Source organism: Vidua macroura, chromosome Z (assembly GCF_024509145.1).
Source record: "Vidua macroura isolate BioBank_ID:100142 chromosome Z, ASM2450914v1, whole genome shotgun sequence".
NCBI classification, from domain to species: Eukaryota; Metazoa; Chordata; class Aves; order Passeriformes; family Viduidae; genus Vidua; species Vidua macroura.
Window position 1 is genome coordinate 29,840,128 of NC_071611.1, and position 12,554 is coordinate 29,852,681.

At 37.3% G+C, this 12,554-nt stretch overlaps 1 protein-coding gene across 1 annotated transcript in view; it reads right to left on the reverse strand.

The window, feature by feature from the left end:
• Positions 1–2,054: 2,054 nt before the first annotated feature.
• Positions 2,055–12,554, reverse strand: part of CWC27 (CWC27 spliceosome associated cyclophilin) — a 96,079-nt gene continuing 85,579 nt past the window's right edge. The window contains exon 14 of the mRNA XM_054003731.1: positions 2,055–2,462. Within this exon, the coding sequence (XP_053859706.1) occupies positions 2,300–2,462 (163 nt within the window). The 3' untranslated portion in view covers positions 2,055–2,299. The remainder of the gene's footprint in view (positions 2,463–12,554) is intronic.

The following is a 12,554-nucleotide window of genomic DNA, read 5'->3' on the forward strand; positions in this document are numbered from 1 at the left end:
AGCAACCGTTTCCAGCACGGTGCAAGGCAAAATGGCGATGGGACAAAGAAAGCATTGGGTTAAATAGGGGGCGGGCGGACAGGGGCAAAAATCCCTCTCGCCCAATAGGGACAGACAACAGGGGGGTGACATAGAACATAACAACCTACGGGAACATAACAGAGTGTTCTGAGACAAATAGGAGTGCAAAGGTGGGGTGACTGACACAGAACTTTCCATGAAGAAGCAGGGAGTGGCTAAGAGCTCCTGTGGTAAGCAACTTGGAGCAAACCAAGGGGAGGGAAAATAGGGGTATAGAGAACCAACCTAACTAACATTAATAAAATCCCTAACTAAACCAACCCAACCCACAACAAATGTCAACATAGTAACTCTCTTCTTCTTGTCAGGTTACCAGTCCTGTGCAAGGTCCAGACTTTTCAAACCTCTTCCAACTGGACAGAGTCCTAACCCTCAAGTTAAGTTTCCTTTTTGGGATACTCTAGTGCTTAAAACTGGGAATAATCTAATACAGTTTATTCAGAGCTGATGCAGGTAGTCGGCAAAAATATTCAGCTAAGAAGGTGTCCATTCAGCTTGTCCATTTATTGACTCATGCATCCTACTTTAGCTTGCAGGAAAAATACATAATTAGAACATTTTTTTATTCCAGGGGCAGTAACTGTCCTGGAATTGATTCTCAAGGTTCTTTTCAGATCTAGCCCTCACTTTTCCCCATGTTCACCACCTTTTCCTCCCTCCCGTCTCCACCAGAATGGGGGTTTGATATGCTCATTTCCTGTAATGACTGATTTAAAATTTTCTCCACAAACAAAGCAATGAATACAGGTAACAGCATGTGACATTAGATGTTCTTCACTTTTCCAGCAGCAGCCCGACAGAAATGGCTTAATGATTAAAAACCTTTGCCTCACTTGTTTGTGAATGGCCATGTTTAGGAATGTAACCCCTCTTAACTTCTTTACACCATGGCACCGTATAATTCACTCAGCCTAAGAGGAGCATAATGACAGCTTTGTACAGGATCTCACTTCACACCTCCTTATCTCAAAGGTTGCACTGTGCATTAAAGCTATAGTCTGTATTAATCTAACCTTTGATATTTGGGCCATATTAACCTACCAATGCAGGTTTATGTATCTCACACCTCAAACCCTATCACGAAATTTGGCAGTGGCAGCTTGATAAGGACACCATACCTTACTGAACTTGTTCTAAAAACAACATCAGCAAAAACACTGCTCTGGTGTCACTTTTTAATGACCTTGGTCACTCTTCTTTAGCTATTGTCCATTTGGGTAATGCATGTTCCTGTTGGCACAGAACTGCTGTAAAAAAGGAGCATTTAAAATTCCTGTTTATCTGTAAAAATATTAACATCCAGGGTGTAAAATATGAGGAAAATTTGTAAACTAGAAGCTTGAGCTCAATTGAGTTCAATTTTAGATGACAGAATAATTGTTTAAAGCAGGCTTATGTTTTTAAGAAGACTGATCATGTTTCCTTTTGTTTCTGTGCTGGACTAATTAACAATCCAATCTTCATTACTGCCACTTTACAGTGAAAATTCTAACAAAGGGATCTTTCTGGTATTGCAACAAATAGTTTAAGCAACCATTACAGCATATTCAGATTCTCTTTTTTTATTCATGTTCTATGGTTAGTGAAATAACACATCTAAAATGCATTATTCCAGCTTTCCAAGATGGGATCTTTACTGGAATGTGTATTTCAAAAGAAGGAGGCAATAGCCAGACTCTGAAATTAAACTTTGCTGGTTTTAAGAAAGCTGTGACCATTCTAAAAAGTACTGCATCATCTTAATTCTGTGTCAGAGTGGTTCAGGCAGGCAAAGTTTACGTGTCTTTTAAAGAACAATGAAAATAATTAAAATTGTGCTTTCATAAAATCTTAAAAGCCTGCAGATGGCATTTCCATCTTCTAACCTGACACTCACTTAGACAAATTCCCATTCATTATGTTGAAAACTTTTTGAATACCTTATTTTGATTAAACAAAGATTTTGAGTACTGTAATTAAAACATGGACAAAAATCAAGCCAGCTGTTTTATTAAATACATCATTCTAAAAACCTTTAGAGAGGTTGGATATGCAGTGAGAGCACTTGACCGCACAACTTAAGAAACAAATGATAACTCTGCTTCAAAACTGTACAACAGGTTCTTGAGAGATTCCTTTTCACACTTGTCCAGTGGTATTTTTAGGATCAGCTTACAAAAGAGCCAGTGCTTTATTGCAGTCACTTTCCAAGGCAGCTCTGGCTAACTTTACACTCCTTTTATCTCCTTTCTTTTTTTTCTCTCATTATCTTCTTGCTTTCTTCTCTTCTCCTCTTAGTTACAGGATTCCGTGGATCATAGATCTCAAAAGTGTCTTCATCCTGCATGCTTGCATCTTTCACCTTTCTGCTTCTGTCTTCAAACTGAAGCACATGTGACATCCTAAAAAAAAAAAAAAAAACAAAACCAACTCAGCAAAAGAATGGAAGCTATAATTTGTAATTATGAAAGATTTCTGATTTATTTTTGGTCATAGCAAAAAAGAACTGACCTGGATTTCTTTTGTCAGTGGTTTTTTCTTTTTTTTTTTTTTTTTTTTTTTTTTTTTTTTTTTTTTTGGTTTTCTTTTTTTTTTAAACTCTGTTTTCTTGTTTTTTTCTATTTAGTATATCTTCCAAAATGTATGGCAAATTTTTCCCAGGAACAGGGAGTGTTTCTCAAGTTTTCCTATTAGTCACTTTAGACACCTTTCACCAGGGTGGAGGGTTTTACCAAAGTGGGGAAGAGTTTACGTGGAAAATGTTTGAAGTAGGTACGCAGAAGATCAAAAGGGGAATGCTTAATGTCCTGCTGCTCCACATTAACTTGGTTCAGATCATGCTTTGCAATTCTCAGAATACCAGACTAAGCAAATGCCTTGTTCAATTCAATGTTTTTCCTACTGTTCATTAGAAGCTTTCCCCCCATTAGATATTTCCTAATTTCAGCATATTTCCAGTAATCTGAAAACATCACTGTTACATGACGGAGAAGTGGCGCATGTGAACCTCAGGAGGTTCAACAAGGCCAAATACCACATCTCACACCTGGGCAACTGCTGATAACAACACAGGGTGGAAGAAGAAGGGATTGAAGCAGCTGTGCCAAGAGGAACTTACAGGTCCTGGTGGCTGAGAGGCTGGACATGACCCAGCCTTGAGCACTCACAGCCCAGAAAGCCACACGTGTCCTGGGCTGCATCCAGAGCAGTGTGGGCAGCAGGGCCAGGGAGGGGATTCTGCCCCTCTGCTCTGCTGAGACCCCACCTGCAGTGCTGCATCAGCTCTGGGGTCCCAGCACAGGAAGGATAGGGACCTGCTGGAGGGAGTCCAGAGGAGGCCACCAAGATGATCAGAGGGATGGAGTAGCACTCCTGTGAGGACAGGCTGAGAGTTGGGACTGTTCAGCCTGGAGACGAGAAGGCTCTCAGGAGATCTTACTGCAGTACACAACAGGACTTACTAGGACAGATGGTGACAGACACTTTAGCAGTGCCTGTTGTTACAGGACACAGGGTAAAGGTTTTAAACCAGAAGAGCACATATTCAGATGAGATAAGAAAGACCTTTTTTAAGACAAGGGTGGTTAAACACTTGAACAACTTGCCCAGAGATGTGGTAAATTATTTTTTCAGGCCCAACTCATGTATCTAGGTAAAAAACACACTTAACCTTTGGATTCAAAGTGTGATCAATTTCAAAAATGTCTTTGACTTCGATAGGACAACTTAAGAACTATACTGATCTAAATCTAACCATATCAATCTCTATAGCATGTCTTTGTCAACAGTTTTTGTGACAGAAAATCCAGGAAAATGAGCAAGTTTCAAAAGGAAAGTTTTGTGGCCAATGAAGTATTGCTTGCAACATGTAAGACATCCTGAACTAAACAGTTTTCAAAGAGCTTTAGAGCACATCTGCATACATAAGGAAAGGGAGGGAGAACCAACTCAGTTACTGCAGATTACAATATAGTACTATTAAAGAAACCAGAAAAAAAATCAGAGGTATAGACCATATGTGATCTGCTTGAATGCTTTAGAAAATTCCTAAAAACAAAAATTGAGAATTTTCATCACAACTGATTCTTGACATATGTGTTTAATAAATACTTAAGGAGTTGTTTCCAGTGCAAGAACCTTAGGTAGTTTATAACTCTGTCCACACTACTAACACCCTAACTTGTTTTTTTTTAGTCATCTCTACAATTCAGAATAACATAATGTACCATCAGAGTGACTCATGGTTGCATATTTGTAGTTTAATTATAAAAACATTGTCTCACAGTGGAGGGACTGAAGTAATTTATTTTAGCTAACATGCTTTCTGCATTTGTCATATTCTTCTCAATTTATTAAAGATGAGTACACATAGCAAATCCCTCTGTCCTAGTATGAATAAAGTACAGGCCTAAGAGATGGAGTAATTCCTTGGTGCATGGTTTTAAAGTGTGTTATAGTAGTGTAAGTAGAAGTAGTCACACTTAGTCCTTTCATCAACTCAGGTTTTCCAAGAATACTATAGCACAGGACACAATCTGCAGGATTCAACTAATAGGAATTAAAATTAAATACATCTCTAATTCTTGGGTCAGGCCATACAGTGCTCCAAGTACTTTGCAAATTAGATGCAGTAGATTCAGACTAAGCAATATTTACTTCTCCCCAAGAGCTGAAAGAAGTCATAGTCTCTGACTCTTATTCATAACTTTCCACTAAGACATTCCCAGCTGTGATTAAAAATAAGCCAATATTAAGAAACTTTTTGATATTCCCAGAATCAATTTTAGATGCAGCATCTCAGAGGTAAAGCAAAATAAACACAGACTGCAGTGGAGATTTTAAGAAATATTTTTCTTCTGTGAACTTAAGCTTATTTTAGCAAGTCAGTCATCTTCCCAGGTAGACCTGTTCTGCATCTATATGAACAGTGAATCACAGTGAATACTGTTCTTCAAAAGAAATTATTTTTTTCTTTTTAAAGGAACATAGGAAGCATTTAATAATTATTTCTATATTAAGAATTTGAATTTAAATTAATCTTACTCAAGTTCCTCTAACTGAAGTTTGCCTTTGCATAATTTTCCAAGTGCAGAGTTGGGGCATAGTTCCACAAATACAAGTTTCATAAGACTTTTCATTGTTCAATTTATAGCTCTCTTCCCTTCTGCATGCTCCTGGGATTGGTGAGGAGCTGGCTGCCCAGTCATGTTTCTGCAGTCACTGTGCTGAAAGTAGTAACTTCATCTCTGTGTCTCTAGTCTTCAGAAACCCACTAATTTGTGCTTATCACTGATTGTTAACACCTCATTTTATGTAAGAGAGACATTCAATTTTGAAGTCTACTTTTCTTCAAAATTTAAAGGATGAGAGATAGTCAGTTCTACCAAGCAAAAGTCAAAAGAAAACAAAACCTTAATTTTGCAGCTTAGTTTTTCTGCTAAAAAGTTGTAAAATAAAATAGCTTGCCAAAACTGATTACTCTGGGTTTGAAGTACCTAGTTGTGCAAGTCGTTGTTCTTCCTAAATAGAAGACACAATCACAAGATTTCTGTTACGATGTTCATCATCTTAACAGAAATGAATGAGCAATCTTTGCAAAGATTTATTGCTGAAGAGGTTGATTTTTACCCTGACCAGATGACAGCATCCTAAAAGTTGACCATGGTACTATCCATGTAATGGGGGAGAAGCTGCCCTGCATTTCTTTCCTTTCATGTTACTAAAGAACACTCAGTAGTTGGCTCTCTTCTGTATTCCAAAAATGGAATGTCTTGAAATGTTAGACTGAAATACACAAATTAATTTAAGACAGTTTCAGAGACAGCACAGGATTTCAAAGGTACAATGATACTCTTGTGGCCTAGTGATATTCTCAGGTCAGCAAACAGATCAGGCTCTTTTGAACTACTCTAGTGAGATGGTACTTGTAAGAAAAGATGTGATATACTGTGATCCCTCTGCTTTTGAGATGTGTGAGCCATGCACTGGATCTGAACCATATGCCAGCTGCTGACAGGTGGTTGTCATGTTAAGTGTAGCATAAAGAGAAGCCCCTTGGTCCAACAGCTTTGGCCTTTCCAGAAACCCTTTTGGGAGGAACTGAAGTGGAAATCAGTGAACTGAATAATTTTGAATCTTGGTAAGAGTAAGGAAGCACTATGCTTTTGCTCTTTTGAAGCTGAAACCTCCAGGTACACTCATGCATCAGCGATTTTTATACTAAGTGAAATGAAAGGGCAAAGCTGTATTGCCTAAGACTGCACCTGTTTTTCAAACTGATATAGCTGTTGTCTGCTACCACCTGCCTACTGCCCCCCTTGACTTTCCTTGCACAGGTAGCCATAGAGAGCAAACCTCCTGGTGCCTGAAGGTAAACCTGGGACATTATCTTGCACTCAACTACATCAGCATTTTAAACAGGAAATCATGAACAAGTGTGAGCAAAATTACATCCTGCCAACTCTGTTGTAAGGGTGGTAGCTTCTGGCAGAGCAGCAGTAAATTCTTAAGCAGTTTTAGGCAGGTGCCTGCACTTTGGATGTGCCTGCATGAAACATTGCAGTTGGTGCCATACTCCTTTTTACACTAAATGCATACAAAATAAATAAAGCAACTAATCATGTGGCTATAAAATGTACAGTATCATAATTTTGAACATTATGGCTGTGTTTTATGATAGTTATTGGTTCTTTCCATCAGGTTGCTTAAAATGAATGCAGAAGGAATAAGTATCTGTGTCAAGAAATTCAGTTGTATTGTATCAGCTGTCTAAACAAATGGGACCAATATGAACCACAATTATTAGTAGTACCATTTGTTTCTGAGTAGAACATTGATTGCAAGTAACAGGCTTCCTATTTTCTCAATTTCACAAAGCATCCCATATTTAAAAAAAACAATGATAGGTACTCAAACACTACTGCTTTCTGTAAATTATATTCTACTTAATGCTAATTTTCCTTCAAATACAGTAAATATTGAAGTGTAAGCAAAAATCTTTAATGTAGGAAACATTCCAGCACTTTTCTTCCACCATCCACAAGATACCTAGGCAGTGGACAGAAAAGTAACTCAAATGAATAGATGAGAAAATAGATGAGAATCCACAGATCAAAGCAAAGGAGATGTCTCCAAGGAAAAAAATTAGGCTGTTCTGGAAGAATGAACTCACTGGCACTCTCTCCACTCCCAGCACAGTAGAGGGTGGCAGACATTTCAGAAACACTGAGACACAATTAAGATACTAAAAAAAAAAACAAAAACCAAAAAACAAAACAAAAAAAAAAAACTGAGGAAGGGAAAAGACTAAAAAAAATGAGAAACAAGGAGAGAAAGAGACTTATCAAAACGTAAATAAGTAAGAAAATTGTCAAATGACAATCAAAAAGAAGTATAAATTTTGAATCAAGACAACAGAACAAGAGTATGAACAAGGCAAAAAGGATGTCAAGGCCATAAAACAAAGGGAATTTTGAAGGAGCTACATTACTAACATGTAATCTTTTTCCATTTTTTAAAAAAAATTGAATTGAGCTGCTACAAGTAAAATAAGGCTCTTGGATGAGGCTGCTGTCATTATTCCTTGCATAAGTGTGTCCAAGAGCTTGATAAATAATTTTGTAAACACAATGCAGCAGGAGAGAGGAAGTATGTTTGTGTCTCTAATGAAATCTGCAACTATCACTAAATGCTCTGTGTAATACAACTCTTGTAAGCAAATTTTGCAGCTTCTGTTTGCCCCATCTCAATATCCAGATTTGTTTTCCTTCTTGTGTAACATAAACATCATTTCTCTTTTCATGCAAAAGAGATTTGTAATCCAAGTTTCTCTCCCTTATCATTAAAAGAATATTAAAAGAAAAACAATTTTTTACCAAGTAATTGAAGTAGTTTTTAATTCTTACAGCAATGAGGGTTGATATCCTAAGTACCATGATAGACCATGTCTTTAATTATCATTGTTTCACACAGCCACTTCTGTCTCAAAAAGGATGTTTCAGAAAACAATTTCCTCATTAACTCATAGCACTGGAGCTGTGCTAAATTACCTACAAAAGCCTGTATCCCTTTGTAGCACCTGGTATTTAAACCTTACACTGTATCACACATTTCCACCATGCCTAGTTTGCCAAACCAGGTATGATTTCACTTTCACTAAATTAATAATCAGTGAACCATAGAAACACTGAAGTTGGGAAGGACCTTTTGGATCAAAAAATTTGACTGTTGATCCAGCACTGCTGAGCCCACTAAATCATGTCCTGAAGTGCCACATGCCTTTTAAATACCTCCAGGGATGGAGCCACTTCTCTGGGCAGCCTGTTCCTATGCCTGACAACCTTTGTGGTAAAGAAAATTTTCCCCAATATCCAATCTGAACCTCCCCAGTTTAAGGCTGCATGCTCTTGTCCCTATCACTTTTTAAGTGGGAGAAGAGACTGATTCACACAATACTTTCTAGTAATAATTTCTGGTCCTAGGTTTCTGCTGTGATGGTTACCACTAAGAGATTTCACTCTTTCTTTTTTTCAGTACTTGTTTTCATCATTCCACATTCCTTGTTTCTCTTTCTTCATCTCCCTTTCTAATGATGGGATATCTTGTACCTTTTTTAATGCTTTCATAACACCCTGTATTTTTCATGTTTATTGACTTGATATTTAAAAAGGGAAATAAAGTTTGCTATTCAGATTTAGCAAAATGCAAATAATTAGTTATTCCATGGAAGTTTTAAATGTTAAAAACATGCTTAGAAGAGTAGTGAGAAAATAGTTAAAAATACAGATAGGAACCATATTGCAGTCCACTTCAAATGTTAAGTATTCAGATAAAATACTTACTACTTCAAAATAATATTGTTTCAATCAATGTTAGTGATTTTGATACAGATTTTACACAGAAATTTTGAATTTTACTATAGCTATAAACACCGCCCCACCCTGCACTCTCCTGAGTGCAAGACCTAGAAGAGTCTATTAGTTTACAATATTTCAGCTTTCAGGTGTTTGTGCTGATTTTAACTGGGGTAGAGTTAACTTCACAATGGCTGAAGTGGGGCTGTGTTTTGGATTTGTGCTGAACACAGGGTTGATGATACCATGATGTTTCTGTTATTGCTGAGCAGGGCTCACACAGAGTCAAGACCTTTTCTGCTTCTTGTGCTGCCACACTGGTGAGAGGCCTGGGGGTGCCTGGGAGGTTGGCAGGACACACAGCCAGGACAGGTGACCCCAGCTGAGCAAAGGGATATTCCAGACAAGGTGGCATCAATCTCAGTATATAAAATGGGGGGAAGAAGGAATGGGAGATATTTGAAGTGATGGTGTCTGTCTTCCAAAGTTACTGTCATGCAGGGTGGGGCCCTGCTGTCCTGGAGATGGCGGGACACCTGCCTGCCCAAGGGAAGCAGGGAATTAATTGTTGCATCACTCTGCTTGAGTGTGGGGCTTTTGCTTTCCCTATTAAACTGTGTATATCTCAACCCTGAAAAACTCAAAATGAGTTTTTCAGGTTTTACTCTTCCGATTCACCCTTCTGGTGGGGCAGTGAACGAGCAGCTGCCTGGGGCTTAGCTGATGGCTGCGTTAAACCATGACAACAATGGAGGTATTACCGCTGCTCTTGCACAAAGCAAAAATGTCCCCAGTGCTAAGTAAGTAAAACTGATGAAAACACACTTTAAAAATATTATACGAAGTCAGTCTGCACACTTCTGGTAACTTTAACTAGCCCTTTGAATTTGTATATAACAGTTACTGGAGGACTGAAAATTGGCTTAACCTCTTCAGAATAATCAAGTTTTGGGTCCTCCACAGACCCAAATTATTATTATTATTATTATTATTATTATTATTATTATTATTATTATTATTATCTCTTTGTGTTGGCCTATAGCATAAAATTATGAGAACAGAACTTCTGCAGATATTTCTAAAATAATACTTTCTGAGATAGTTTATTTGAACTGTAATGTGCTTGGTTTTATCACAAAATAACCACTGCCAAAATCAGAAAAAGAAACAAATAGTTTCACTAACCCTGGGACCTCCAGCTTAAAAAGAACCCCAAAGATACCAGTTTTTGCAAAGCTAACAACAAAGTAACCTAATCTTGGTGAAGACTAATATAGTATTGTATCCTTGGATTGTTCAAGATAGTACTAAAAATCTTTTTCTCTTGAAAGAACATTTAACTGTAGGTAACATTCTAAGAGAAGGGGAAATCACCTTAACTATGAAAAAGCTCACCTTATTCGTAATAATCTGCGGGAAAATGTGATGACTTCTCATAATACCAGGAGAACTATGTTAAACTACGATGACTTACTTTTTCAGACAATAAATATTTTTCTGAATAAAATTCAGTTATCTTGAGTTATCCTATTGTACCTTGATATTGCTTCTGTCCTATAACAATTAATATGTATAGTATATTTTCACTACATCCTTGACCCCTTCACAAAAATGTTAAGTAGTTTGATGCAAGAAGATGGATGCTTTAAATAAATAACTGCTCCTGGTAGAGTAGACTGGTATGGAAGACTAAAATGCAAATTCCAGACATTGCTCTGGACAGCACTCTAGTACAGAAAAGCTCTACACAGCATTTACTACAAGGACATGGGAGTCACCCATACCGGAACAGACTAGTGATCTATCCATTCTAGCATCGGGTCTCTGGCAATAGCTTGCACAAGATCTGATACTCTGAAGTGAGTCAGCAAATCACCACCCCAAGTTAACACAAGCAGTCAGGCATTATTATACCAACACAGCACAGAGTTGGAGTGAAAAGAAAAGAGAGGAGAGTATTTCTAGCACAAAAATACTCATATTTTCAAAACATTCAGATTTCTCTGGACACTCTCCCTTTCCTTTTGCCCTTCCCCCTCTCATTCTGAATATAACAAAATCCTTACTTCTTAAATTTGTCATTCAATGCGATGAAGCTGGGGGGCTTGAAAAGGTGTGTAAATATACAGGAAGCTTAAGCCAGGCAAATAAAGATTTAAAAGATTATTTCTTCATTCTTCACTAGATTTTCTGGCAATAAAAAAGGTCAGATTTCCAGACAGTAAATCTAACACCAGATATCCCTTGACTGAAGCATGGATCATCTCTGAATTTAAGTCAAACAGTAGTCAAAATTCAGATGCCTAGTCCAAATAAGGTAAGATGCAGAGGAATTAGCAAAATATAAGCAAGCAAAAAGCCCCACTTTGAATACTCCGAGTTTCTCAGACACGCTGAACAGCTAGAGGCAATCAATATACAATGTCAGCAGAAGAACAATTTGTTAATTTGAATTACTGACTGAAGCAGTGGGGTAGGGAGTGGCATTTACAGATCAAGCAAGGTCTGACCATATTCTTGCAGTACCAGGGTGAAGGTGGAGACAAAACTGAAGGAAAAAAGAAAGATTTACAGCAGAAGGGTTTTTTCTTTCTTCCTTTAAAGGTTAGTGGCAGTACTAAAACCCAAACAAACGCTTATTTTTTGCCAAATAGAAAAGAAACCTCTCTTTCCAATGTGTTTCTAATACAGACCTCTGGCATTCATTTATCCTTTGTAACAATCAAGTAAGTATTTTGTCAACTTTTAAAAAATGTAGTTGAGTAAATCAATGGCCTTAGTAGGAGAGACCTAATATAGAGCCAGTTTTTCCAGACTAGTGAAGGAACGTTGGCTCAAGTCTGGATGGGAGGAAGGGAGCAAACATGGCTTTAATCCATCTTTGTGCCTCACTGGCATAAATTACAGCAGCACTTTTTCTGTCATTCCCCAAGCTAGCATCAACATGTAAAACAGACTGCAGCTTAGTTTTCAGGGGTTTACTGTGTTTGTCACAGTTAAGCTTCTGCATCTGAAGCTGCAAAGACTGGTCCTAATCTTGAGGAAGCCATATTTCATAACCCTAAATTTGAGGTTTGTTAGGAAAGAAAAATCTGCATTTTAAAAAATGTATATAAAACAATGTTTGTGAAAGAAATATAGCCAATATTTTTAGGTGTCTATCCTGAAGAACTTCACCCTGCAAGTTTCAATAGTATATGCTGCAGTAAATAGGAAATCCTGGAAATAAAATGGAACACATTATCAAATGTATATGGATTAAATACTAACAGTGTGCATTGTGATTTAGTTCTTAACAGAAATTAAATATTATAATATAAAAACAGTCTGGCTAACTTCAGCATTTACCTGATTCTAAAACTGCTATTTCAATTAAAAAATACCCAAGCCCAAAACAATTATAGCCTATACTCTACAACAGACATTGGGAAGTGATGTCTTGATACTGTTTTAAGACCCAAATCATCCTCTGTTACAAAATCTTTTACTGTGAGAATACAAGGTAAGTAAAATATTTTGTTTTTCCACTCCTAATTGTGCCATATTTTTCATGAAAACAATTGTAACTATTCTGAAAGGAAACTTCCTTGTAGTATGAACAAAAACATTTCTTAAAGAAGACAGAGGGCATACCTATTGATG